Raw genomic sequence first — 27258 nt, forward strand, 5'->3', positions numbered from 1 at the left:
GGGCCCCAGGGGTTACAGCTTTTAGAACCCTACATTCTTCCAGAGTGAAGCTGGCGAGGCCATGTGCCCTCGGAGGCTGTAGGAGGTGAGGTAGCAACAACATGCCCACTCTGCAAAGGGGTGGAAAGGGCTTTAGAAACCATTGCTGCAACTCGACTTACATTATTAACAATGGTCACATCTGCTCCAGCTTCCAGTAAGATTTTAACCACCTTCTTATGATTTAGGGAAGCAGCAACATGAAGTGCTGTGTCTCCAGCCTGAAATTAATCAGAAGAAAGTCTGCTAAACCCCATCTGATCATGGCCCACCGCCCTCCAGCTTTTCATCCCATGCCCTGCTGGTGGCTTTTCAAAGTCAATCTAAGATTTGACTGAGAAGGGGGCCCTTTGCTCAAGTGTTACGTGGTTCTCTCTAAAGTCCGTTGAACTAAATGAGCTTTGCACAATTATCACATTCCTTTTTGACTGGAGATGCCGGAAATCACAGGTAAAGTAATGCTGGGCTGGGTGTTGAGAATGGTCAGACCTGGATCCTCCACCCAGGCAGGAGGGCAGGTAGCCAGGGGCCGGCGGGCGGGCCATCCCGGAGCTCTGGGCCATGTCCCACTGCCCAGGCAGGGGAGAGAGCAGAGAACCCTTGGTTTCTGAGTGCTAGAATGAGGATGTGCGGGGCCGCTGGGAATCATTGCAGGCTCATGGTGTTCTTTGCCGAGAACCCATGTTTACTGAACACCAGCTGTTTCCAACTTCTCACCACATAGCTGATAGGTTCATATTTTCTTTACAAAAGAAAAAAAATGTTTTCAGACAATCAACTATGAAAGGAGGTATTTGGACAAAATGCAGCGTGGTGAGTCAATTCCAAATGCAGATGCTGGTTTTTTAACTCCAGACAGAATAATATAAATAAGCCAGTCAAATGTGGGGGAGGTAGAATAATTCATTCTCCACCATCAGGTGATCAGGGAAAGCACTCTGATACTTTTCTCCTGACAGCATGAAAATCCCGTCATCCCTGTGGCCTTCTTCCCCAGGGTGTGCCGGGGGACTTGTCTCATTGCGGAGTCACTGAGCTGTGTGCTGGGGGTGGGGAGCTGTGTGGCAGTGGTTTCCAATCTTGGCTGCACACTGGAATCAGGTGGGGAGCTTTAGAAACTACTGATGCCTGGTCCCACCCCAGACATCCTGGTGGAAGGTCTGGAGGGGGCGGGGGGGTTGGGCATGGTGATTGTCAAAGCTCCCAGGTGACTGAAACAGGCACCATGGCGGAGAAGCACTGGTTAGTGGCGGCTGGGTAGGGTAATCTGATGAGCTAGAATCCCCTGGGAGGCTGTAGAATGACGACTTGGCTATTGAGCTAGGTCAGTGGTCTCAATCCTATCTGCACACTCAGGCCAGGAGCTCTTTAAAAATCCCATTACCTGGATATTCTGGACATTTAAGCTGGGGTGGAATTCAGCATTGGTATTTTTAATTCCTGTTGATTCTTATGCGCAGCCAGGGTTCGAAACCACCATAACTGGGTATATTTAATCTGAATAGCCATCTATGCTTTAAATTTCAGATATATGTACCCAAACTCAGAAAAGCCAAACAATGCATCGCTCAGGTATCAATAAATATCAGGACGTTTTTAAAAAAATCTAAATAACTACTGAAAGTCAAGCACATTTCTGCGAACACTGTAATAATCACAGCTTTATTTCAAAACCCCCTTGTATGGCACAGAGACAGGTCATGTACCCAATTTCACAGGAAACAGCAACTCCATCAGCTCAATCAAGTGGCAGTGCAAGGAACAAGATGCCTTTCCCTTGCCTGTTGACTAAGCCACATTCTTGCCAGTTTCCTTTGTAAAATCACATTAAAAACAAAACCCCACCCCGGGATCTCCAGAAGATGTTCATATGCAAATGTGGTGGTGTGCACTGGGATGACAAGGAGGCAGATACACCAGGGCCACCAGAACTCGGTGGAACACCCGTGCGAAGGCCAGCACTGGCCGAGTCCCCGGCAGGGAGAGGCTCCCAGCAGCCTCTGCGCCCGTCTGGGCTCATACACCTGTCAGTTAGCCTTGTGGGAAGGGGGCCGGGCAGCCATGGGGAGGGCACATGCACTGACCTGGTTCTTTTCATGGACAGAACAGAAAGCACTGAGGAGGAGCTTAATGATGGACAAGTGATTATAGCGCGCAGCAACGTGCAAACAGGTGTCGCCTGCCTGCGGACAGAAATCACACTCTAAGCACAGTCTGAGCGGTTACAAAACAAGACAGAGAAAGTAAAAAGGAAAGAGCATTTAAAAGCTGGCAGACTAGCATATATTCTTTAGAGGGCGTCGGCCTGAGTGATGAGCGTCTCTTTCACCCATGGATGCTCCACTCGGGGACTCGCAGCCCTTTGCTGCTGTCTGCAGCCCTGATGATCTTCCTCCATGCAGCGTCTCTGCTTTCAGGTTCGACGCTGGATGCATGCTCCCCAGGAGACCTCCTCAATAGCCAAGACAGGTTCTGCTCACCCAGCACCTGGTAAGAATCCACTGACCCCACCCTCTCCTGCAACCCAGGCTCGGGAGTGCACTGAATGAAGACCGTGAGCACCGCTTTGGGAACGAGCCTTCCCCTTCATAGATCTGCCATGGCTCTAAGGGCAAGTGGCTGGATTGTAAGATCACACGTGTTCTAAAAAATTCAAGGGCCATCCCATTTTAGTCGGACCCCAATATCCCACACGGAGCAGCAGTCTGGGAAGCTGACACAGGGCACAAAGTGGGGAGCCAGAAAGACTCAGGGTCAGGGCTTTCCTTAGTGGTCACAGGCCAAACTGCCCCCAAAGACAACAAAACTGGAGACAAAGCCGTGATGGTCTGCGGCATTCTCCTGACATTTCTATCCCAGTGCTGTCTAGCGATGGCCACCATTCAGCGAAACTTTCTCCCCAGATTAAGAAGGAGCCAAGCTCAAAGCCGAGGTGCAGGGCATTCTGAGAAGCACCTCAGAGGAGTCTGCCCCCAGCTAAGGCCATTTCTTCAAGAGATGCCGCAGTCAGGTTCCCCGTCGCGTGGCGGGGGCCGGGGACGCGGAAAGGAAAGGCAGCTCCTTGTGGCGAGAGGGACACCATGTGACCTCTCAGGTCGGCGTCCTCTCAGACTACTGACCACCAGCTCATTCCAAGGATGCCTCTCACTGGTTTGTGGACGCGGGGCATGAGGCATCAGGAGACTCCCCTGCACACATCATTCAGTGTTTGCTACCAGTACACTCTGTGGGCAGAGGCCTTCTTAAGACACTTAGCGGTTTCCTAGATTCATCCACCAGCACACACTACAGGAAATGATAAAACCAATCGAGGTTGAGGAGTGAGGTGGAAAGGATGGGAAAAAAGCAGTGTTCCCAAGTCTCTTGATTCCTCCTCTCATGCTCCTAAATGACCCTTTAGGAAATTACCAAGCAGATAAATACCGTATTTTCCGGCGTATAAGACGACTGGGCATATAAGATTTTCCTGGGTTAAAAAGTCGTTTTATACGCTGGAAAATACGGTAGTCCAATATATCTAATCCATTATATCTAATCCCATCAATATAGTCCAATATACCGTATTTTCTGGCGTATAAAACGACTTTTTAACCCTTTGCACTTGCTTGCTTTTTTCTCGATTCCTTTATTCTACTCGGGATTTAATTTTTTAAATACCCCAGATTTTACAAAGCGTGGCAGTAGAATAAAAAACTGGAGTTTCTTTTCATACAAACTTATTTATTTGGATTTTTTTTATATTTCAAATTATTGATACATTCAAAGAGTAATTTTAATCTCGATGCTAACCGTGTCGAGTCACACTCGACATCCGAGTGCAAAAGGTTTAACCCAGGAAAATCTTATACGCCCAGTCGTCTTATACGCCGGAAAGTACGGTACTTTATAGATAGTCCCCAAACACTTTTCATTTTTATTTTCTAGATGTTAACACTCAAGTATGCTTTCAGGGTTATTTTCTAAGACGACACAAGAGAGTATGACAGAAGCCGGTGTTGTTCACCCACATTATTTTTGAGGTCGGCGCGGGACCCGCCCAGCAGGAGGACGCGCGAGCTCTGGGAGTGGCTGTTCTGGCAGGCCAGGTGCAGGGCCGTGTTCCCCGCCTTGGAGAGAGGCAAGAGAAGGGAGGACACGTTAGCAACTCGGCGCTCCGCAGCCCCGCACGGAGCAGACCTTACCGAGGGGCGATACAGAAGCAGTCAAAGCTCACATCCGCTGCTTCCTAACGGGCAGACCCAGCAGGGGTTTCAGTGGCAAGAGCATTTAATTAGGAATCCAAACAGGCAGGGAGTCACCTCTGTCCTAAAACCTGGTTCCGAGGCCTGGCTCTGCCACTCACAGGCTGACAGGCACCGGTCAAGGCTCTTCTACTCTCAGCCTTGAATTCCTTACCTGTAAAATGCAGCGTGACCCTGTGATGCTGAGGCTGTGAGGACGGACTCGAGTGCCCAGGAGGGGATTTCCGTAATGGTAAAATGCTGTGCACATGCCTCTGGTATGTTCCTTTTAGAGAAGACTGCAACCCGGATAAAAGCTGTGGCTACAACACTACCAATGAAGTCAGAGAGGGCAAAACAGGCCACCTCCTACGTGCATGCAGGCTAAAGGTACCTAAGATTATACTGTAGCCTTTTTCAAATCATCCATTCTCGTATTTTTCTTGAAACAAAATTCGAACTATGGAAAAGATCCCCACATAACAGGCAACACAACTGCGCCTGTCACTTAGCATACAGATAGGGACCCTCTACCTTCAACATGCCACATCTCAAGGACAGCCCAGGTCAGAATAATGCCCACAGCAACCTTGCAGAGAGAATTCACAAACAGAGCTCTGTGAGACTGTGGGGGAAGGGCCTGTAAGGTTGCTGCTACCCCCTAGAAAAGAAACCAAATAAGCAGGCAGCATGAGGAGAGCTCTGAGGTTGGTCTGAGTGAGTCTTGGAGCACTCAGGAGGTGAAAGACATAGTGTTTGTCCTGCCGAGCTTACAAGCCGGGTCGGGACTGCAGCTGTGTGGGCTCTAAGCTATTACCCTGCCTGTTGATGGCTCTTCCCTCACCTAGTTCACTCCTTCTGGACCACGGTGCACTGTCTGCCCCTACTCAAGAATGTTATTTCCTTACCTTCTGAAAAGAGAAATGAGTTATTAAAAATAAATTTAAAAAATAGAGGAAAACTGTCTGCTGCCAGTTCACTTACCTCCCCTCTCCTAACCTTCCCTCTAGCCGCCCAGGTAGGACTTTCTTCCTCACTGTTGCCTCCAGGAAACTGGAGGAGTGAAAGCCTGAGGGTTTAGTGAGCGCAATGGCTTTCTGCCCATATGAATCACCTGGGCAGCCTGCAAAAATGCTGCACAGCTGCAGCCCGGCTAGGGACTCTGGTTTACTCAGCCTGGGGGTGGAGCCTGGCTGCTCAGGTGTTAGCACTGAAAGCCAAGCATTCTGGGAAACCCCACAGGCCAGGGCAAACGGGGACAGCTGGTCACCCAGGCCCAGCCATCAGGCTAGATTCATTTTTTTATTTTTTGTCCTTGTTTTTTCTTTACCCCCTTTTTTTTGTTTAAGGTTTCCCAGGAGAGTTTAAAGTGCAGCCAGGTAGAGAAACATTGCTGGCTTAGGTCTCAAACACGAAGGCTCTGCCCACATTTTAAATACGCCATTTCACGCGAAGGGGCTCAGTGCTTGGCTTGACATGATTCCCACTGCCCACGCAGGAGGTTGTCTCAACGTCGTTGGCTTCCTGAGGGTCATTAAATGTGTTGAACAAATGAGTGACATAAAAGAATCTGATGGTGCTAGAAATATATCATGCCCACATTTATTTTGCCAGTAAGAAGATATCAATTATGCTGAAAAGCATTTAATCAAGAAAATGAAAAACCATGGGTAAGCATAAGCAAAATATGGTACATTCATGCAATGGAATATTACTCAGCAATCAAAACGAATGAACTAATCACCCATGTAACAACACGCTAGAGTCTTAAAAACATTACGCTAAGTGAAAAAAGCCAGACACAAAAGGATTCCATTTAGATCACCTTCGGGGAAAGGCAAGCAAATTGGTGGTAGCCAGGGGCTGGGAGGCGGTGGGTGAGTGGGGGACTGTCGCTGAAGGGCACAAAGGAACTTTTTGGGGGCGATTCTCTACCTTGATTGTGGTGGTGGTTACACAACTGTATACTTTTATCCAAATTCATAGGACAGTATACCTAAGGAAGATGAACTTTACTGTATATGAATTATACCTCAAAACCTACTATTTAAAAATGGGACCTAGGCAGACATACTGACAGACATTTTTCCCACTCTAAATAATAAGCACAGACCCCCCCCCCCCCCCCCCCCAGCCAGGGCTGCTAAGCTCGCGGAGTAAGAAGCACACTTCTTATGCAATGGAATATGATTCCGTCGTTAAAAAGAAAAATCCTGGCATTTGTGACAACGTGGATGAACCTAGAGGACATTATGCTAAGTGAAATAGGCCAGGCAGAAAACGACAAATACTGCATGGTATCCCTATAGGTGGAATTTAAAAAAGAAAACGTCAAACTCAGAGGAACCAAGAGTAGAAAAGTGGTGGCCAGGAGCAGGGGGAATAGGACGACAGAAGGGTACAAACTTTTAGTTATAAGATAAACAAGGTCTGAGAACCTAACATACAGCATGGTGACTATAACTGATAACACTGTATTGAATAAATGAAATTTACTAAGAGTAGAATCTAAGTGTTCTCACTAAACAAACAAATGTAAATATGTGAAGTGATGGATGTGTTAATAAATCTAATGGGAGGAATCCTTTCACAATGTATACACTTTAAATATGTTGAAGTTTACTTGTCAGTTATACCTCAATAAAGCTGGGGGGTGGGGAGGGGGGAGAAGAGCCTTTCTAGAGGTTTCCCCAGAGGCTGTGGCTGGTGCAGAACGTACAAGTCCCTCTTTTGGACTGGCCCCTCACCTGCGCTTCCAACGTCTCTGCTGTGTTACCTGGAGCGAGACCTCGTGGCTTTCCACAAAAGCTAGGACAGGAGGCAGTGGGCAGAGCAGACAGACCCGGGCCTAGGCTACGGCCCTGACTGACTCACAAACGAATCATATGTTTCAGTCCAGGATGTACTGGCTTCCCCTTATGCTTCCTTATCCATGAGCTGGAAACCACCTACTTCTCAGAGCTGGTATAAACTCACTAACTCACGTTTCAGACCCTGTACCTGTTTGGGGAAAGGGAGCAGCCACCTGCCTGCCGGGCAGCGAGCCAGGCATTACTGGAGATATGACGGTAACAGGGCTTGCTGCTTTCCCCCAAGCTTTTGACCCAAGAGGGAGCCATGGGAAACATTTAACCAGTAATGACAGCACCGAGCTGTGTGCAGCGCCTAGGGAGCGCCGCAGGAAACAGCCCCCTTCTCTTCCTTCGGGGGGTGGGGAACCTGTCCTGGGGAAGGGATGGGGGTCTACAGGCAGAAACGAGGAGCAGGCTACCCCAACGGGCGCGGGCCACCAGAGGGGACAGTGAGCCAAGCTGCGCGCACAGGAGGCACATGCGGGGAAAGGCACAGGGAAGAGGATCCAGACGTGAGCGGAGGCCACTCTGGGGAGGCCCGAGACAGCGTCCGGCTGCGGGGCTTTCCCCCAGGGTTTCCCGGCGGCAGGCAGAAGGGACTAGGCCAGCGGATAAGGCTGCTGGGAGGCCTCTGAAATCCAGGGACACATCAGCCATGAGCACGGAAGGAGGGATGGAGGGAAAATGGGGAGACGTGGTGAGTGACTGGAGAGGGGAGGCAGAGGAAAAGATGGAGAATGCTGTTGTCCTTCCCTGCCTCCATGAGGACAACCACAGGCGAATAAGCCAGTGGCAAAGCAGTGAGAGCCAGGGGAGGTCAAAGGAGGCCAAAGGCCCAGGGGGTCCTCTCGCTCACCAGGCAGACTCTGCTCTCCAAGGGCTTCAGGCGTCCACTTCCCTGCCGGTTCCGAGCTCCCGAGCGCGCTCTGCTCTGGGAGGAGGAACTCCAGCATCCTCACCTGTGAATGAGTTGTAGCACCTGCCGGGCCTCACCTTGTTCTTGGCAAGCACGTTGGCTCCTGCTTTAACGAGCAGCTTGACTGACTGGCTGAACCCGTGCCAGGATGCTTCGTGCAGGGCCGTGTTCCCGTCCTGAGGAACACACAGAGAGAGAGAGCATGTTACCACGGCCTCAGTCGCCTCGGTAAAGTCAATACATCAGAGTGAGTTTTCAGGGCACCCCACAGGCCTTGCCACGGGGGTTTCTCATCTGCACAGAGCCCAGGAAATGAGGCGAGTGTCTAGTTTCTCCATTCTCCCAGACACAGTACATAACAAGGACCATTCTAGATGCATTCTAGATTTGTGATGTACAATGGATGCCTTACGTGCCAGGGCTTAAGTCTCTTCGGGAACCCCTGTTGAGAAAGGCAGTCTCATTGAACAGAACGCAACACCAGGACTAATGTCCATTCCTTCCCACCTCCATCACCCCTTGCGCTCTGCTCTGCTCCTGGCCCCAGAGGTAATCCTGCAAAGATCAGGCAAATACAGAGTCCAGCTTCATTAATTCCAGGGACCAAGAACCAGATAGGTAGATTACTCCTTCCTTTTTCTCCCCCAAATTCTAATTTTACCCAACTTAATCCAGAAGCATCAGGGCCCCCCAAAAATGAGCAGGCATTGTGCAAACAGTGATTTGTCAATAAGATAAATAAGTGTCCTATGCGGCTTTTAAATAAAAATCAACCAATTAAAGATAGCTTGCATTTGCTTAACTTATACAAAATAAATATATTTAGTGCAATGAATTGAGTGGGGTGGGGCATGGAGGGTGGGACTGGGGGAGGAGGAAGCATGGAGAGGAGCGGCAGAAACACCCTCCGTGCTGTTCCAGGCCAGGGTGCGGGGCAGTTACCTGGGGGCGGTGCAGGTGCACTCCCCAGTCAGGTCCAGAGTCTGCTTTAGACTTTCAGCCACACCAACAGCCAATTGATGCCGACACTCCCAAGGGGAAGGCCAGGGAGTGGGGCCTGCTGGGAAGGGAAGTGGTGATGTGTGGCCTGGCCAGTGGGACTGACTGCACGAAGCAGGAGGCAAAGGAAAGTGACTGGAAGGGGGCACGGGCTGCTGGTGACGATCCGCTCCGTGACCTGAGGGTCAGGCAGGTGCGCTCAGGTAGCGGAAACTCACGGAGCTGCACTTAGTATTTGTGCATTTTTCTGTATATACACTTGAATAAAAAGTTGTTTAAAAAGTAAACAGGATGAATTGCTCTAAATTGCAAAGTTCCATGTTTTAAGGTTGCTTGACAATTTAGGAACACTATATTAATATATGTCACTGGGATTTATTAAAAATTTTATTTTGCTTATTTTTTTCTTCCAATATAGTTTTAAAAATTAATAAGCTCACTTATCAAAAAAAAAAAAAAGAAGAAGAAGAAAAAGAAGAAAAAGAAGAAGAAAACAGTTGGGGGTGAGGAAGCATAAGACATGCCTTTCCCCATTTAGGCCTCCACATGTCATTACTTCTAGACTTTTTTTTTGGGGGGGGGTACCATTTACGTTTATGTGGTTGCCCACTGCTGCCATAGAACAGGGGGAAGATTTAAAAAAAAATTTAGCCTTGGCCAGTGTTGCTCAGTTGGTTGGTCATTGTCCTGAGCACCAAAAGGTTATTGGTCTGATTCCTGGTCAGGACACAGGCCCAGGTTGCTGCCTCGATCCCTGGTGTGGGGTGTGTAGGAGGCAGCCAATTCATGTTTCGCTCTCACATCGATGTTTCTCTCTCTCCCCCCTCTCCCTTCCTCTCTCCCTAAAAATCAATAAAAACTATTTAAAAATAAATAACAAATTAAAAATTTTTTTTGATTTACTAGATTATCAGATATTCTAAGTACATTTTTGGGCTGGTTTCATCATATTAAATCATGAGTGGTAAGACTCAGGAATGATAACATCTTGCATGTGGGTCCTCAGGCTGGCACGCCCCACTTCACCTTGTCTTGCCGGTCCAGGGCACAGCCCTCCTGGGTGAGCGCCGAGATGACCTCAGTGTTCCCCACCACGGCCGCACGGTGCAAGGCGGTCTGATCCCCCTGCAGAATGACACGGAGGCAGGAACAGGGGTCAGCTCTCCCAGCCATTCACTCCACTCCCTCCGACACAGGGCACCTCCCACACAAAGCAAACTGGTTACCACCAAGGGCAAGGTGGGCTTTGCAGTCTGGTTAGTAGACAACACATGGCAGGCGGAGCAATTTTATTCAGTGGGAGCATTAAGCCAACCGCAGAACCGTCTTGGGCTGCAGAGCTAACCTCAGAATGAAGGCCAAGCCCTCACCTGCCGTCCCGGGGTATGGCAGTGCTCAGCTGGGCTGCAGCGGTCACACACGTGAAGAGTGGGTCTGAGAGAATGGCTGTGTGTGCTAGGCAATTAGGGCAGCAATGCCGGGAATTTTTACTCCCTACTGAGTCCTCTAGCTCCCTGCTTTCAGAGAAATCGCCATCCTGCCATGTCAGTTAGCAGCACTCATGATTTGATGGTGCGTGTGTATTTGTTGACTGACTTGTACTGGCCACGAGCAATGGCGGGGTTTATGCTGTGTCATCGCTGGATTCCAGGGATGCCAAGCCATCACTGCACATCTCTACCAAGCCTCTTCTGATCTTTCATGACAACACCCTCACTGATTTACGCTGTATTTGACCCCTTTCTCTGTGATGAGATTCCTGAAATTGCAGACCTTCCCTTTCTCTATCAGGGCGCCAAAGGGAACTTGACTCTTTCTAATTGCAGCTGAGAAAAGGAATATATGCTCTTAGAGGAAAGACAGTCAAGACTGTGATAAGGGAGAGTTCTGAAGTGCCCTAAGAGCACATCTGAGCTCTGCCAAGCACTCAGCAAGTCAAGCTGAGATGAATGGAGTCCAATCTGGGTCCAGGTTCACAGGGGAGGTGAGTGATCAGTGTGAAATGTTCCTTCACTGGGAAAAGGAGGGGTGGCTGGTGCTCAAGGCCCCTCCCTTCCCTTGGGTTCTGTGATTTGGTGGTACGAGTTTTGCATAAATGAAGTTTCCTAGAGGAGAACCAGAGGGGCAATCCCTGGCCCTTGGCCCGAAAGAGGAAAGGGAGACGATTATAAAACAGAAAACTGGAAGATTTTTCAAAGAGGAATGCACTGCTACCTATAAATAACCCTAATGAAATTCTGGTTCTACTTACTAAACTCCCTGGAATTTAAAAACAATACACTTTAAAAGCACTTAATTGGAAAACATGTTCTGGAGATGGATGATGGTGATGGTTGCACAACATTGTAAATGTACTTAATGCCACTAAACTGTATGGTTAAAATGGTAAATTTTATGTTATGTACATCTTATCACAATAAAAAAAAGCACTTAATGCTATTTAAAACTCAAATTCACTTTCTTAAGATTAAAAATCCCCCCCTTAGAAATTCACGAGAAGTGATTTTTATTTTCTTCCTTATACTTTTTAATACCTCCCAACTTTTTGTACTCAACATTTAATTTTTAGTACCAGGAAAACCAGCTATTGATTAAAAGTCTGAGCTGTAACAATATATCAGTAATGGACTGTGTGGCAGAACCCTTTCTCGCTGTTCATTCATAGAACTTGGGGGAGATTTCCGCAGTATCGGTCAGGACATCGAGCCCCGTTACCAGGGCTTCACCCACTGTCCGCAGGTCCCTGCCCTCAGCACCCTACGCTATTATTCCCTTTACAGATTACGTGTAGACTTGGTTCTCCCCACCTTCCCAGGCCCCTGGCTCAGAGGGGACCCTGTCTTTGGGACATGCAGGCAAAAGAAGACCCCGGCCAGTGGGTCAGCAGCTGCAGGTGTGACAAGCCATTTCACATCCACTTCAGACATCGTAAGAAGTGTTTCCAGATGACACGTACTTAATGCTCAGACAAGTGATCATAGGAAAAACTGCCCGTGTCTTAGTCTTTTTAAGTTTCTATAAGAATTTCTAAAACTGCCCATTTCCCTACCAGAACGGTGATGGATTTGCACAAAATGGACCTCAAGTGCAATCTGTTAATACTGATCTGCTCTGGCCCTCTGTTCTCAGTCAGAAAGGTGAGGTTGAAGTTCCCTCTTTCAGTGTAAATACTGACTTGGCCAGACTGGTCATGGTTAGAGGTCTTTAATATTCCCACAAACTGCAGGCATTTTAACCCTTTGCACTCGCTTGCTTTTTTCTCGATTCCTTTATTCTACTCGGGATTTAATTTTTTAAATACCCCAGATTTTACAAAGCGCGGCAGTAGAATAAAAAACTGGAGTTTCTTTTCATACAAACTTATTTATTTGGATTTTTTTATATTTCAAATTATTGATACATTCAATAACCGTCACACTCGACATCCGAGTGCAAAAGGTTAATAACGAACACCCCTTGGACCCACCAGAACCACCTTTCACAGAACAAAACTTAACCACTCCGCCCACGCTGTGCGTGAAGTGTGAGCAGTAAGCCCTGGACACGGTGGCATCAGCCCCTCCTGCCACACAAGTGGCCTCACAAAGGGCCTCTGCTGATTAGGGCACAGTCTACCCTACGCATTGCTTCCGGTCAAATGTTGTATCGTGTTTCACAAGCTGCCACTAAATCACGAATTGAGGCAGCTTTGGAGCCAGAATGTAACCATTATTTATTACTTTCTTTTAACATGAACCTACTGTGTATGTCACTCGAGATCGCTTTCCTTTGTGAAAGTCTAGCTCAATGCGAGAAGCTAAAATCTAACTTTTAGTTCAGCCCTCAGGAATCAATTTCTAGATGGATTATCAAGACTCAAAGAGATCTGCCCGGCCAGCGTGGCTCAGTGGTTGAGCATTGACCTATGAACCAGGAGGTCATGGTTCCATTCCCAGTCAGGGCACATGCCCAGGTTGTGGGCTCGATCCCCATTGTGGGGCTTGCAGGAGGCAGCCTATCAATGATTCTCTCTCATCACTGATGGTTCTCTCTCTCTCATCCTTTCCCTTCCTCTCTGAAATCAATAAAAATACATTAAAAAAAAGACTAAATAGATCTAACAATAGTATGAGGCTGCAGTGAGAACACAAACTGTCCTCAGCCACCTGGCACAGCTGTTTCCTGCATCTCCCCTTTCTCTGCGGAGACCTTTCCCCACCAGAAGAGGCGGTCCTTCAGATGCACCGTGAGTTTTGCTCACACTAGATGGGGTGGTTCTGGGGGACTGAGGGAGACATTTCTCTGGTATAAACCCAGCCACCCTTAAATTACCAAGATGAGAAGTGAAGGCTCTGAGAGACTCTTCCCCAGAGCACAACACAAACAACTAAACAACTTGAGAACAAATTGGAACAGAGTCAATTACCTGCAAATCTACTTTCCTCCTATAAAGCGAAAATTTACTGTTGAAATATTTCCTCTTCGAAATAGGACACAGAGAAGAACAAAATGTGTCCTCAATACACACCTATTAACACACCCAAGAAGCAAGTGTGACATAATCCTTATTTCTATATCATTTAAACATGAAATTCTGAAACTTTGGGGAAATTTTAGAAAAAACTGGAAAAAGTATAGCACTATCAACAGCATTTACTCATTATTTATTCCGTGAATACTTATTGACCTCTACTATACTCCAAGTGTCATGGCATCTAATTCCTTCATTTTATTGATAAAAGAAACCAAGACTCAGTGCAGGTCAGTGCCTCACTTAGGATAAACAAGCTAATTCAGGTAGCATGGTTGGGTGAGAATTCAAATGGTTGAGGCTCTCTGCACTCACCCCTACCTGTTTCCAACCTGTGAAGCCAATTACCCTTAGGACAGGTCTTTAAAAGATCAGGTACCTTGGTGGGGTGGGGCTGCCCTTCATGGCATCGTTAAGCTACGTGCTTCAGCGCAGTGCCATGGCCTCTCTAGGCGCCCAAGGGGTAGCTGTTGAATGATTAACTGCAAAGAAGCAGAAGGGAAAATGCTGCATCTGGAAACTTGCAGTTTGGCACTTTCATTTGGAACACGTTGACCTGTTTGTAAAGTACATGAGCTGCCAGTTCTCAATTTTCCTGACATCAGTGTTCCTTACTTGGGGATTTTTAAGAGGGTTGGAAGCTCTGAGGTCTAAATCTTTGTTCTGATATGCTTTTAGTATTCTCTCCTACATGGTGAGAAAGAGTGAGCAGATTCTCAAGCGAAGCTCATGGAAGAAACCCCAGTCATGCAAGGGTGGAACATGCCCCTCTTCAGGAGGAACCCCTCCCAGGTGACACAGGCAGACATGTTGCAAGGAAGCTCAAGACAGGCTAGGGGCACAAAGCAAGTTGCTGACCTCTTTTTCTCTCTCTGATCTTCTAGGGTTCTTCCTAGCCTTTCTTCTCTGGTTTTTCTTATTTTTTTCTTCCTTCATGCCTTTTACCGTGGCCACAGGGTCCTGGACTATCTCTGGGGTGGGGGCTGTGTGACTGCTCATTGACCAATCAGAGATGGCGTTAGAGCTCCAATGAGAGTTGACAGGATTGACGAGAGGCAAGAGGGAATTTGCTCCTGCGGTTGCATATTCTAAAGAACTGGTTTCCACAGGTTCAAATTCATAGTAATCCCACTCCAGGCCACTGGAGGACATTCTTCAACTAATTCTCAGTCTTTACCATGACATAAAGAACAGTATCTGCAGAATATGAAGTTAGGAGTAAATGCTTCATAACATTAACATTCTCTATTTCTATCCACCATCCAAGATAATGTCTTGGGTAACAGGCAACTTCTGAAATGATTTTTTTTCAATAATGAATTTTCCAGCTTCTTTAAAGAGCACCCGTAAAGAGTTTTCTTCCTAAAATTCTTGCATAAGTTTCAAGACTGGTCATCAAAAAGCACGGCAGATACACAGAAGACAGATATGAACCACATCTGGCAAATGCATTGCTTCAGAACTAGTGAAGGTCCATTCCACCTTCTCCATCCTCCCCTGTTTTTACACTGTTTTACTGTTGTGTTCTTATTTTGTTTTATATTGATTTAAGTTATCTGAGAGAAGCAATGTATGGATTGTCCTGTTTAAGAGAAAAGGATGAAAGAAAATAAATACTAATTCCAAAAAAGAGAGAGGGTGTTCCTATTAAAAGTAGCACTGGCTTTTCCTTCGGCTAACATAGCTATGTTGACACGGCTCCCCTTGGTTACCTTGTGAGAACTCCGGCCTGTTGGAGTTCTTATCTTGTCTGATATAAATAGCAGAAGTCCTAGGGAGTTAGCATGGCTTTTGCTGCATTAGACCTCAGACAAGAGTGCTGGGTTGGGATAGGTCAGCATGCCTGGCATGGCAGCCTTGCCATGGTGACAAGCAAGGGCTTTAATTATCTAAAGAGGAGACCAGATGCACCCCAAGATGTGTACACCAGCAACTCAAGGCCTGCCTTTTCTGTCATCAGAATCTCTTCTCTCTCCTGGTATTTTTGCTGTCACCTAAGGATATGCTGTAATCATGAATGGAATGATGGCTACAGTATGGGAAAATTAAAAAAACAACATTATGGCCCAAGGTGGATATCAACAGCTTAAAACTAAATCAGTGTCTTTTGAAAATAATGTTCTTGATGACTCAACAGATTTCAAATATAACCAGATATTTATGAATGACACTGGACAGCCTTCTGCCCATCATAAAACAATGACATATTTAGTTATTTCTGTTTGCCAAATTTCAGAACATTACACAGAGGCCCAAAGAAAACTAGAAGCCTTTGGTAATGTACACCCTAGCATGCCCGAGGATCTCAAAGCTGCTCATACTCTGTAACTACAGTTATTACAGGTGAATCTGGAAGAGGTTATAAGCGCAAACTCTCCAAGATGCTGTGTTCCTTACAAAAGGGCTTATTCCTTAGAGTCCTACTATACAAACTGGAGTTAGAAACAGAACTAGAAACAGTTTCCAGTCACATTATCATAGGACTTTTTCCTGATAGTTAACTGGAGAACAATTGACATAATCTTTTCTATACCCCCTTCTTAGAGAAGCCACCTTTCCCAAAGACCCAACAGGGTACCCCAGGTACTACGTGATCCCACCCCACCACTGCTGGTTGGCTCAGAAACGGATACGTGATGCCAAAGGAGCCAGCTGGAGCCTCTACAGAGAATCTGAGTAAAGAGACTCAGAGGCGGAGTCTCAATAATGGTCAGCACCAGAGTGAGCTCTATCTGGAGGCCTCCTTTTTCTTGGGTCCCATGAGATCAGTTTTGTTTTCTTTGAATAGTTGTTTTAAAATAAATGTACACTGATGAAGAGAAATCAAGGTGAGAAAAGGAATAAAATAAGTTTTTAAGCCCCACCTTTTCTCCAATGGTAAGCTTGGTCAATACTCACTGTGTGTGTGTGTGTGTGTGTGTGTGTGTGTGTGCGCGCGCGCGCGCGCGCGCGCGCGCGGTGCTCCTTCATACTGAGACAGGACACAGACAAAATGCCCTTTGAAGCTCTGCACTTGAATGATGCTTGATAGGAGATGAACCATGATGGGAATTTAGCACACATTCCCAAACTCTAATTTGCCATTGAGAATGGGTCCCAGAATAGGTCTTCAAGAGTAAGCTCTTCCCACCATGGGGACCAAGACGTTGATAAAAGGTGCTCAAGAGTATTACTCCCCTGCCACCTCACAGCTGGTACGTGCTGTACTGTGGATTTCTAGGCAGACCAGCTCCTCTGACAACCCACCCCGATAGAATGGTGGCTTCTACTCACATCGTCCTGAACGTCGAGGTCGCAGCCAGCCTTCAGCAAGATCTGGACCACAGCAAGATGACCTTTATTGGCAGCAAGATGCAGGGGGGTCCGGCCATGCTGTTGATGCAAAGCAAACACCCATTTCAAAATAGGACATCAAAATCACGCCCCTGGGGCAGGTTGCACAGTGGCACTTTATCCCTTCCCCTATGGTTTGATAGACGATTCTTGTGGATTTATCCAGAATTCAAGTTTGTCTCCGTTAACCTTGGCTATTGGCACAGTAATCAATGAACAAAACAGGCTCAAAATGTGAATTATTTCCCTTAGTGCATAATTCCTACTCCCACTCATTAAAGCAAGCAGGAAATTAGAGGGTTTATATTTTCTTTTGTTTTCCCACTGGTGCTAATACTCAGGGACAATGAAGTGGCCACAATGCACTTGATGGGGTGAGATGGGAGAAGACCAAAAGGTCAGGCTTATCAGCCCCGGGAAAATCTGGTTAGTAATTCAAACTGCTGGCCCAACTGATTAGAACTGATGCTCCCCATTTTTAAAAACAAATTTGAACATTACAAAATTATTTCAGCCATTCAAAAAGATGAATAATATTTTTATATGTACATGCCACTAACTACTTTTTAAAAAATTAGGGAAACCATAGACGTTCCTTGTGAACCCCTCCCAGATCTCATTTTCCCTCCCATCCCAGAGGTAACCACTCTTTAAAAAAAATTCTTTAATTAATTTATTTTTTTAAAATATGTTTCTATTGAATTTTAGAGAGGGAGAGGGATAGAGAGATAGAAACATCCATGAGAGAGAGACATCAATCAGCTGCCTCCTGCAAAACCCCTAATGGGGATTGAGCCCACAACTTGGCATGTGTCCTAACCGGGAAGTGAACCAGAGACCTCTTTGTTCATGGGTTGATGCTCAACCACTGAACCACTGGGCAACCAATCTTACATTTGACATTCCTTTTATTATATTTCACTACATGTTTGTAGCCATAAACAATATATAAACATTGATTTGTTTTCAAACCTTAGATAAATAGTATTAAACTGTACAATATCATTTGGCAATTTTTGGGTCCAACATTATATTTTTGAGATTTTTTTTCATATTCTCACATGCAGCTCCACTTCTTTTATTCATTGTTCACTCATTCTCCTACACACGGACATGCAGGCTGTTTCCAGTGGTTTGCAGAACACAATTGTGTGGACGTCTCCTTATGCACCTGAGAAGGCTTCTTAGCCCTATTGTTGGGTCATAGAGATGACCATTCCCTTCGCCTGCCTTAAGCATGCAGCTCCTCATATATGACATTGAGGGTAACACCCAGAATAACCCTCTTCAGTATAAAACATCTGAGATCTGACTGCGCCAAACTCCGAATTCTCTGAATTCTAATGATGTCCCCTTTGCTTATGTCCCCTTTCAAATGATTTACATTATGTCCCCTTTGCTTCCTCCCTCAAGGTCACTGTGAAGATAGCGCCCCACCCCCCTCAATTTCAAGCACCATTTCACCCCAGCCCCCAGCCATGCAGAAACACACTGGAGGATTCAGATCTCATGGGTCCTTAAGTCCTTTTTAGCACCTCAATAAGACTTCCCAAAGACCTTTACTGTTCTAGCAGGATACACCCATTTATGATTTCAATAAAGGGTCAGTTTGCCATGGGCAACTAGCCGTGGAGGAAAACAAATAGCAAACAATAAAGGATCTTCATTTCTATCCATGAAATGCAATCAAAACACTAGATTGATTCTGAAAAGAGGTCAGACCTCACTTTAAAATTAGAATTCTTAATTAAGAAAAAGTTATTCCCAAGAAAGTGGGATATAAAAAGCCTTTATAAAAAAGCAACGTCTGAGATGAAGAGTGGCCGTCCTTGGCTGATGATTGTGCTCAGTGCCTGCTACTTAACCTTGATTCTTTAAATGAAATGTCCACAGCCGATCAGATGGAGCAAAATGACTGGGTGCCGCTCACTGGCCCTGTGCCAGGCTCCATCTGTCATTGTGTGTCCTTGTCAAGGATACGAGGCATTCTGCAACACAGGGAAGTCGTTACATGTGTGAGGAGAAACGTGTGCGAGGAAGGCTGACAGAAGGATGGGACAAGAGTGTGTCTGAGCAACTGGAAAATACAGACCGAGAATGGGGGGGGGGGGGGAGCTGCCTGAAAACAGGCCCCAGGCCGAGGGGCCCCTGGGTGTCAGAGGAGCCCTGAGGGACAGCCTCGTCAGCAATCAGATATTACTGGTGGGAAGCAAGGCCCACGGAGGCGAAAACGTTGTCTGAGTAAACACAGATCATCAGAAGTCAGGAGACGGAATACTGCTGTTCACACCAGGTCGCACCGGGCAGGCACGGACAAAAGGCCCTCGGCTGGAGATGCCTTCCCAATCCACAGAGAGGAAAGGCCGAGGCATTGCAGCCGGACAGGTCTAATTCCAATCCCAGCTCTGACTCAGACGCCTGTGTGCTTCTGTGCACCGCACGCTCCCACGCCCGTCTCCTCACCTGTGAGACAGAAGGGCCTCCACCCCCACCCACAGGACTGAGCAGGATAAATGAGGTAACACTCACCACCTAACACGGATTCCTTCCCCTCCAGCTGTCCTCGGCCCTAACCCTGAAGCACCCAACTGCTCCCTCTCCTCCTTGACACCCCACAGCCTGGCCTCAGCCAAGACCAGTGACATATTTTCAAAGGCAAATGCCCCGGGGCAGAGTTGGATCTCGGGTCACTTGGACAGCCAGAGGGGTCCTTGCAGGAGGGTGGAGGTTGCAGAGTTGGATCTCGGGTCACTCGGGACAGCCAGGGGAGCCCTCGCAGGAGGGTGGAGGTTCTACCAGCCGGTGCTGACCCACTCGCCCACTTCCATTGTTGAAGCACAGTCCACAGTTCCGAGTCTTGGTGTACCTGCTAGGAAAGACTCCTTTGGTGGGAATGTCCTCCAAACAATGCCTTCTCCAATTCTCCAAGAAGAAATGTTTCTGGCCTTCCCTTCTCTACCCCCACAGCGCTCAAGGTCCCTTTTAGGGAACCGCCACATTCTGTTTTGGGTGTCACCCTCAGTGCTGACTTCTTCCAACTAGGTTGTGATCTCCCCGAGGGTGGATCGTGCCTTCCCTAAACGATGAAGCAAGTTGACGCTGGGGTTGGGGAGCAGGGGGGCCGATCCAGTGTTCCTCAACCACAGGGCAGGCTGGGGCTGCCAAGGACACTGAGCAAATCCCATAGTTCCAGGCTTGACCTCAGAGGAATGGAGAGCGTGGGCTGGCTGTGGACTTTGAGTTCTGGGATGTCAGAGGAGACAGACATCCCGGGGGCTTCACAAGCACTTAAGCAGCTGCACAGTGACATGGGGGCTTCTCTGAGGAGGTTCGGTGTCCCCCTCATGTGTCTGGTGCCTTTCCGGTATCGACATCACAGCAGCCAAGGCAGCAGTAATCAGTTTCTACTGAGCCAAAAGCTGTGCACGCCTGTCCCTGGGGCCTTCCTAACACAAGACCAACCCCCTTAGACACACACATACATATTCACACACACACACACACACACACACACACACACCACCCCCCAAAGGAGGACAGTGAGAGACGAGCAGAAATGTACTTGGTTTTCCAGAACGTTCTGTAGTGAAAAAACAGCACAAGTGGAGCTGTGAAGGGGAGCAGCTGCTCCCACCCAGCACCCAGGTGCACTCCAAGGTCACACCTGACACATGGGGAGGCTGGAATGCTCCCCGTGTGAGGACGCCGATAAAAGCTGACGGTTAGCGGGGACTTGGAATGACAGACCCAAGGATGCAACTGCGCTCCCCTCCAGGCCCCTAGCACTGGCCAGTGGGAGAAGTGGGGACAGGAGAAAAGGCTAGGAACTATGCATGAGAAGAAGAAGACGTTTTAGAAGCATCGGTTTGTTCTGGGTCCTACCCCAGGTTCCTCAAAGACCAATTCTACCCAACTGAATGCAGGCCCTGGAGGGTCCAGGGAGAATAACAGTAATGAGGACAAGAGCAAGGGACAGAGTAGCTAACATGTATGAGGCACATGGTAGGCCCTATCCTAAGAATTTTACATGTACTTGCCCAGTCAGTCCTCCCAATGACCTATGTGGTAGGCAATATCATTAAGTCCATTTGACAAATGAGAAAACTCTTGCTTGTTCTATGTCACACAACAGGTAATTAGAGTCTGGACTCACCCCTTAGCGGTCTGATCAGGCCCTCATGCGGACCCCCATTCTGCTGCTGTGGCGGCAAGACTGTCCCCTGGCAGAGGGCTTTGTGTCTCACCTCAGGAAGCTCCAAGACTCCCACACGCTGACCTCGGAAGGTGCTTGGAAATAACCTGCTTGCCTTAAAATCTCAAGGACAGAGGGAGGTTTTCCATTCTCCCTGTACATGAGAATCACCTGGCGAGGCTGGTCCATCTGTCCGTCTATCAGCCTCCGCTTTTCCCTGAGCCCCTTCTCCAGAGGTTCTGACCCAACTCCCTGTGGTGGGACTCAGGCATCATTTGTCATCCAACCTCCCCAGGTGGTTCTAATGAGTGACCCGGGCTGAGAGCTGGGGCCAGGCTAACTCCCCCCGGAGCAGCTACCAGCCCCTGGGCGAAACCCGCCGTGTTGGGCCTGTCCAAGCAAGAGCCATTCCTCCCGCTACATTCTTCAGGATGCTCTCATGCGCACCTGCCAGCACAAAACACTAAAACCCCACTTCACCACAACCCAGGGCTTCCTGGATCTTAAAAGAATATATATAAACAATAGAGGGACATTCCTAAAAATTTGAAAGGTAAATGCAAGTCGTCTGTAACACGACCACCCAATACAACTAGTACCACTTTATCCACACTTTTCAGTGCACCTTTCCTATTTACGTGTTTGTGCAGTTATAGTCGCAGGTCACATAAAACGGACTTGCTTTCTGCATTAACATTACGCCTTAAACCAGTGGCTCTCGAACTTTACTGGGCAGCAGAATCTCTTGGAGGGCTTGTTCACAGACATTATCTGGGCCCCTTTGTGGAGTTTCAGGTTCAGTAGGCCTGCGGTGCAGACAGAATTAGCATTTCTAACAAGTTTCCAGGAAAAGCAGATGCTGCTGGTATGGGACCACATTTTGAGAACAACTGACATAAACCACTGCTTTTCAACCCTGTTGCACATTAGTCACCTGAAAATGAAAACAAAACAAAAAAATCGGAAACCTTACTTCCAAGTGGTTGAATTCCATCAGCCTAAGGTTGGGTCTGTTGTGGGTACTTTTAAAAATATATATGTTTTTATTGCTTTCAGAGAGGAAGGGAGAGGGAGAGATAGAAACATCGATGAGAGAGAATCATCAATCGGCTACCTCCTGCAGGCCCCATACTGGGGATCGAGTCTGCAACCCGGGCATGTGTCCTAACTGGGAATCAAACTGTGACCTCCTGGTTCATAGGTCGACGTTCAACCACTGAGCCTCACTGGCTGGGCTGTTGTGGGTTCTTTTTAAGTTCTAGGTGATTATAATGTACAGCCAGAGGTTATGAACCTCTGCCTTTCACCCTTTGAAGATGCTAGTTCCTCCAACTTGCTCTAATTATCAGGATAGGCCATCTGAGACGGGCAGGGGTGAGAGGACACAGGACCCTGCAGAGAGCATGCATTTCCCATGGTCTGATCCAACCACGAAGAGGCACAGACTCAGCCAGAGTCTGTTCACTTCCGGGGAACTGAACAGCAAAGGGCCTGGAGATGTTGCCAAGCAACAACCACAGAAAGGTGGCCCTGCTGCCCACAGCTCCGGGCTCTGGTCTGGGGTGCTGCTCTGTTCTGGCAGGTTGAGCCCTGTGGGTCCCGACTTCCAGCAGGACTTCTGCACAAGAAGAGCGGAGCGAGTCCTGTTCAAGCAGGTGACCCATAAATTACACTAACAGGTGGTCATAAGGGGGCACAGAACAAATGGTCCCTGCTGCACAGTTTGAAGAGGCCCACGCCCACCTGGAGGGGCGGGACTATGTCAGGGAACATTCCAGGGGAGGATTCCTGTTCAGATAAAGATCTCCTGTCAACAGGATGACAAGGGAGCCCAGCCAAAAGTAAGCAGCTTAAAATGCACCTTGAAAGGAAGTGGAGGTGTTTTATTCCCAGCACGTGTGCAGATATGCTGCTTAACCCTCTCACTGGTCAGCCCCAGGAAGACCAAGGTAGGCAAGGTGTTTTTGTAGGAGAGACCTCCCTCGGTAGGGGCTGAGCCCCGGGAGGGGGACCAGGCATCAGTTGAGAACCACAACCCACAGAAACAAGCCTGGAAAGACTTCCCTCCCACTGACTCCTTGGGCCTGGGAGCCCTGGCCCGAGATCTGGTCACTCCCTAATCTAGCAAAGACTCAGAAGTTGGGTCACAGCGCCTCTCTCCTGCTCAGGTCTCGGATCCTTCTTACTAAAGGGCAGGCCTTTCAGACCATGAATGATGAATCCCAGAATGAGTCCAAAAAGTGAGAAAGAAGGATGTTGGTGCTTAGCCATTCCTGGAACAAAATGTTTGTTTGCTGACATGCTTATGTCCAAGGTCACACAGAGAAGTGAGGCAAAGGATAGAGGAATTGAGACCCATTAGCTCAAAGAAAAGAAACAATTGTTATTATAAGGAGGGCAGTTGCATAGATGTGACCCACACAAGGGAAAACAGTTTAACAGGAAGAATTTAGCTTAGATTAATATAACAATTTCAAAATGACAACAGTTCCTGAATTTTCAGATCAAGATAAATACCATAATAGATCAGGGTTGCATAGTCGTTTTAAATTTAAATTTTTTTCCCCTCAATTGCAGTTGACATTTATATTAGTTTCAGGTGTTCAGCATAGTGGTTAGACATTTATATAACTTATGACGTGATCCCCCGTAAGTCTGGCACCATACCCAGTTATTACAATATTACTGACTGTATTCCCTAAATTGTACTTTACATCCCTATGACTATTTTGTAAAACTGTGCAGTCTTTTTGGAGGCAAGTAATGTCTACGTTATCTGTAGCATTAAGAAAACAGGAAAGAGAGATGTAGAAACAAGAGGTTATAAAGCTAGTAAAATAAGAGTGGCACATATTTAAGAAACACTGTAATATTCAGATTGAACAGGGTCTTGGAGAGTTGAATTTGGCTGAGGATAGTAAGGAGAACAGCTTCAACGATTTTTCAAGATCTCAAATCTAATGTGAGGCAGAACGGCACATCGCTGGAACCCTGGTCTCTGGCCCCTCATTTAGGTTTTTATTTATTTATTTATTTTTATTAAGGTATTACATGTGTACATATCTTCCCATTGCGCCCCTCCCCCCCCATTTAGGTTTTAAATGGCAAAGACTCCTGCCAACTTTCTTAGGTGCCCTCAGGGGCCTCTTCTCACAGGCAGTATTCTCAGTCTCACTGCCTGGAATGGTGCAGAGGTGGGTGCAAAACTTCAAAGTCCTTCTTAGGCTCATGATTTAATAACGACAGCGTTATAAAGACAATTAAAAAAAAAGCGGGTAAAGAAAAAGCACCACAGATCAAAGGAGAGTGAGAAAATAAACCTTTACATGTAGAAAAATTATAGTAGTTTAAAAAGCCTTCTTTCCTTGTTGGAAATGTGTTTTTTGTCTTCTGTCTACCTAGATGAGGGACACATCACATCTTAATCAGACTACAGGTGACAGGAAGCAGCCAGGGAGTAAATGCCATGGATGACAAAAATCAGGATTCAAGACAATCTCAGGCGGGAAGAACAGGCTAATTTTAGCAACATAAAATGTAATGGGGGCAGACGTAAAATTCCCGCACTGAGGGTCAACAGTCCAATCACGCCTGGGTAGTGGGATTGTCTTGTAAAGTAACAATTCTACTTTGTAAAAAGATCAGTTTTTTTATACCGAAAAGCTTCATAATGCTTCTGTAAGTCTTACTTTGGGGATGAAGAACTAATCATAAATAACTGGGAGAGACGATTTGAAGTGTATAGTGTTAGGAGTCAGTTATTCAAACATAATGGCTTAATTAATAAGTGAATTCCTTTTCAGGTGATCCAGTAACTACCAGGGTTGGGCTTGCTTCTAGAAAGGTCCACCAACAAGCAGGACGAAAATATTTCAAGCAACGTGAATGACTGTGTAGGACTCCGTTGGTCCCCATAGTGCATCTGTCCCCAGGCGATAAGGCATTCAGTCTCTGGCCCTCATGCTCCTCACAGGAAGCTGGCTGGACTACCTTTTCAGTGGGTTACGCATTGACAGAGGGTCCCGCGTGGCCAGCAAAGTGAGAGCCGCAGGGGGAAGCCCAGCGCCCAGGGCAGAGTGGAGGCTGGTCTGGCCTCCCCTCCACGCAGGAAGGCTTCCTGCAGGTCTCACGCTTCGTGGAGTCCAGGGCTGGCAGCTCCCTTTTCTCTCTGGCACAGAGCTGTATCCTGCATGTGTATCTGAGAATTTCCTTCTGTAGTCAAGACAGGAGGTATAATTTACTTGACAGACAGTTACTGAGAGCCAGGCTGAGTACTGAGGATTCAAGGATGATATAAACAAGGTCACGGCCCCTGCCAGCTCAGTGCTCACCCAGACTTCCTTTCCGCTTTCCCAGGGACACTCTCTGCTCCTTATGGGCAGCAGAACAGCCCACACGGGGCACCTTAAGAGCACGGCTCCAGGGCATGATGCTAGTAAGGTGGGGGTACACCCTCTCAGGGGGTAAAGCACCAGAGCCACACCTCCAGAACTCAAGGCAGTGGAAAGATCGGAGGGATTCAGGGCTTGGGGGCGCCACTTCACTGACTGAGCAGGGAGGCACAGGAATGATTCCAAGAACCTGGGACTCCTGGGTTGGCCTGAGGCTGAAGTTGATAAACTGTGGCCCATAGGCCATGAATAGCTTCTAATTATAGCCTTCGGGTATCCCTGCCTTCCCTTTGTACTTTTTTAAAATTAAACTTTTTACTGAGATAATTATAGATTTATATGCAGTTTTAAGAAGTAATACAGAGAGCTCCCACGTCATTTTCAGCCAGTTTCCTCCAATTATAACATCTTGCAAAACTATATACACTGAGTGGCCATATTATTATGATCTCTGAACGCATAATAATCTGGCCACGCAGTGTAGACTGACCACAGAGTTGGGATTTTAAAATAAGGTTTTTCCATGTATAAGAACTGCATTGTGGGTAGTTAGAAAGAAGCAGAGGACTTACTAGCCAGAGGCTGAGGGCCACTATCTCCTGGTCCCTTGACATATCAAGATTTGCAAGCTTTTCCTTATACATAAGTACACTGAGTGGCCAGATTATTATTCGTTTAGAGATCATAATAATCTGGCCACTCAGTGTATAGCACAGTATCAGAATCAGGATATGGATACAGTCAAGCTACATCACAGCTCTGTCATGAAGGAACTTCCTGTTGCCCCTTTCCAAGTACACCCACCTACCTTCCCGACACTGTCCCCCATCCTCATCCCTAGCCCCTGAGAAAATATAATTTTTTTCCATTTCTCTAATTTAGTCAATATAAATGGAATAAACAGTGTGTAACCTTGCATATGCCGATGGCTTGTTCCTTTTTATTGCTGAGTAGTATCCCATGGTATGGATATACCATAATTTAACTGTTCTATCGTTGCAGGATAGGTGGGCTCTTTCCAGTTTTTGGCTCTTGCAAATAAGAATGCTACCGCATTTCTTTGTACGCTTTTGTGTAAACATAAGCTTCCACTGCTCTTGGGTGAATGTCCAAGAGTACCATTGCCGGGTCGTATAGTAGTTGCATATTTAGTTTTATAAGAAACTGCCAGACTATTTTCCAGAGTGGCTGTACCATTTTATGTTCCCACCAGCAATGTATGAGAGGTTCAGGGTCTCCACATCCCTGCCAGCATTTGATGTAGTCAGTGTATTCTATTTTAGCCATTCTGATAAATGTAGCGATATTTTCTTGTGATTTCAATTTGCATGAAGTATATTCACTGTAGGGTGTTTGTAGATACTCTTTATCATGCTGAGAAAGTTCTCAGTTCTTAGTTCACCGAGAGCTTTTTTTTTTTTTTAACCATGAATGAGGGTTGGATTTTACCAAATGCCTTTTCTGCATCTGTAGATATGATCATATAATTTTTCTCGTTTAAACTGTTGTTATGGAAAAATGTCTGTGGCCCCAAAATGCATATGTTGAAGCCCTATCCCCCAATGTGACAGTATTTGGAGACAGGGCCTATGGGAAGTAATTAGGGTTAAATGAGGTCATGAATGTGAGACCCCATGATGGGCTTCGTCCTTAGAAATAGAGGAACAGAGATCAGAGCTCTCTCTCCATCTTGTGTGAAGACAGTGAGAGGGCCCTCACAGGAGCCAACTTGCTGGTGCCTTGATCTTGGACTTCCCAGCCTAGAGAACGGAAAAATAAATGTCTGCTGCTTAAGCCACCCAGACT

General features: G+C 47.0%; 1 protein-coding gene across 4 annotated transcripts in view; it reads right to left on the reverse strand.

The window, feature by feature from the left end:
* ANKRD6 (ankyrin repeat domain 6) overlaps positions 1–27258 on the reverse strand; it is a 149145-nt gene that overhangs the window by 17273 nt on the left and 104614 nt on the right. Inside the window, exons 1-7 of one of the 4 annotated variants that reach the window (XM_079780523.1) lie at positions 16810–16871; positions 14395–14733; positions 10053–10151; positions 8105–8203; positions 4047–4145; positions 2124–2222; positions 162–260 (exon numbers count right to left, since the gene is read on the reverse strand). In XM_079780523.1, the coding sequence (XP_079636649.1) occupies positions 162–260; positions 2124–2222; positions 4047–4145; positions 8105–8203; positions 10053–10151; positions 14395–14688 (789 nt within the window). In that variant the 5' untranslated portion in view covers positions 14689–14733; positions 16810–16871. The other 3 variants (XM_079780525.1, XM_079780524.1, XM_079780526.1) reach the window with 3 other exon arrangements.

This window comes from Cnephaeus nilssonii (assembly GCF_951640355.1).
Source record: "Cnephaeus nilssonii genome assembly, chromosome: 9".
NCBI classification, from domain to species: Eukaryota; Metazoa; Chordata; class Mammalia; order Chiroptera; family Vespertilionidae; genus Cnephaeus; species Cnephaeus nilssonii.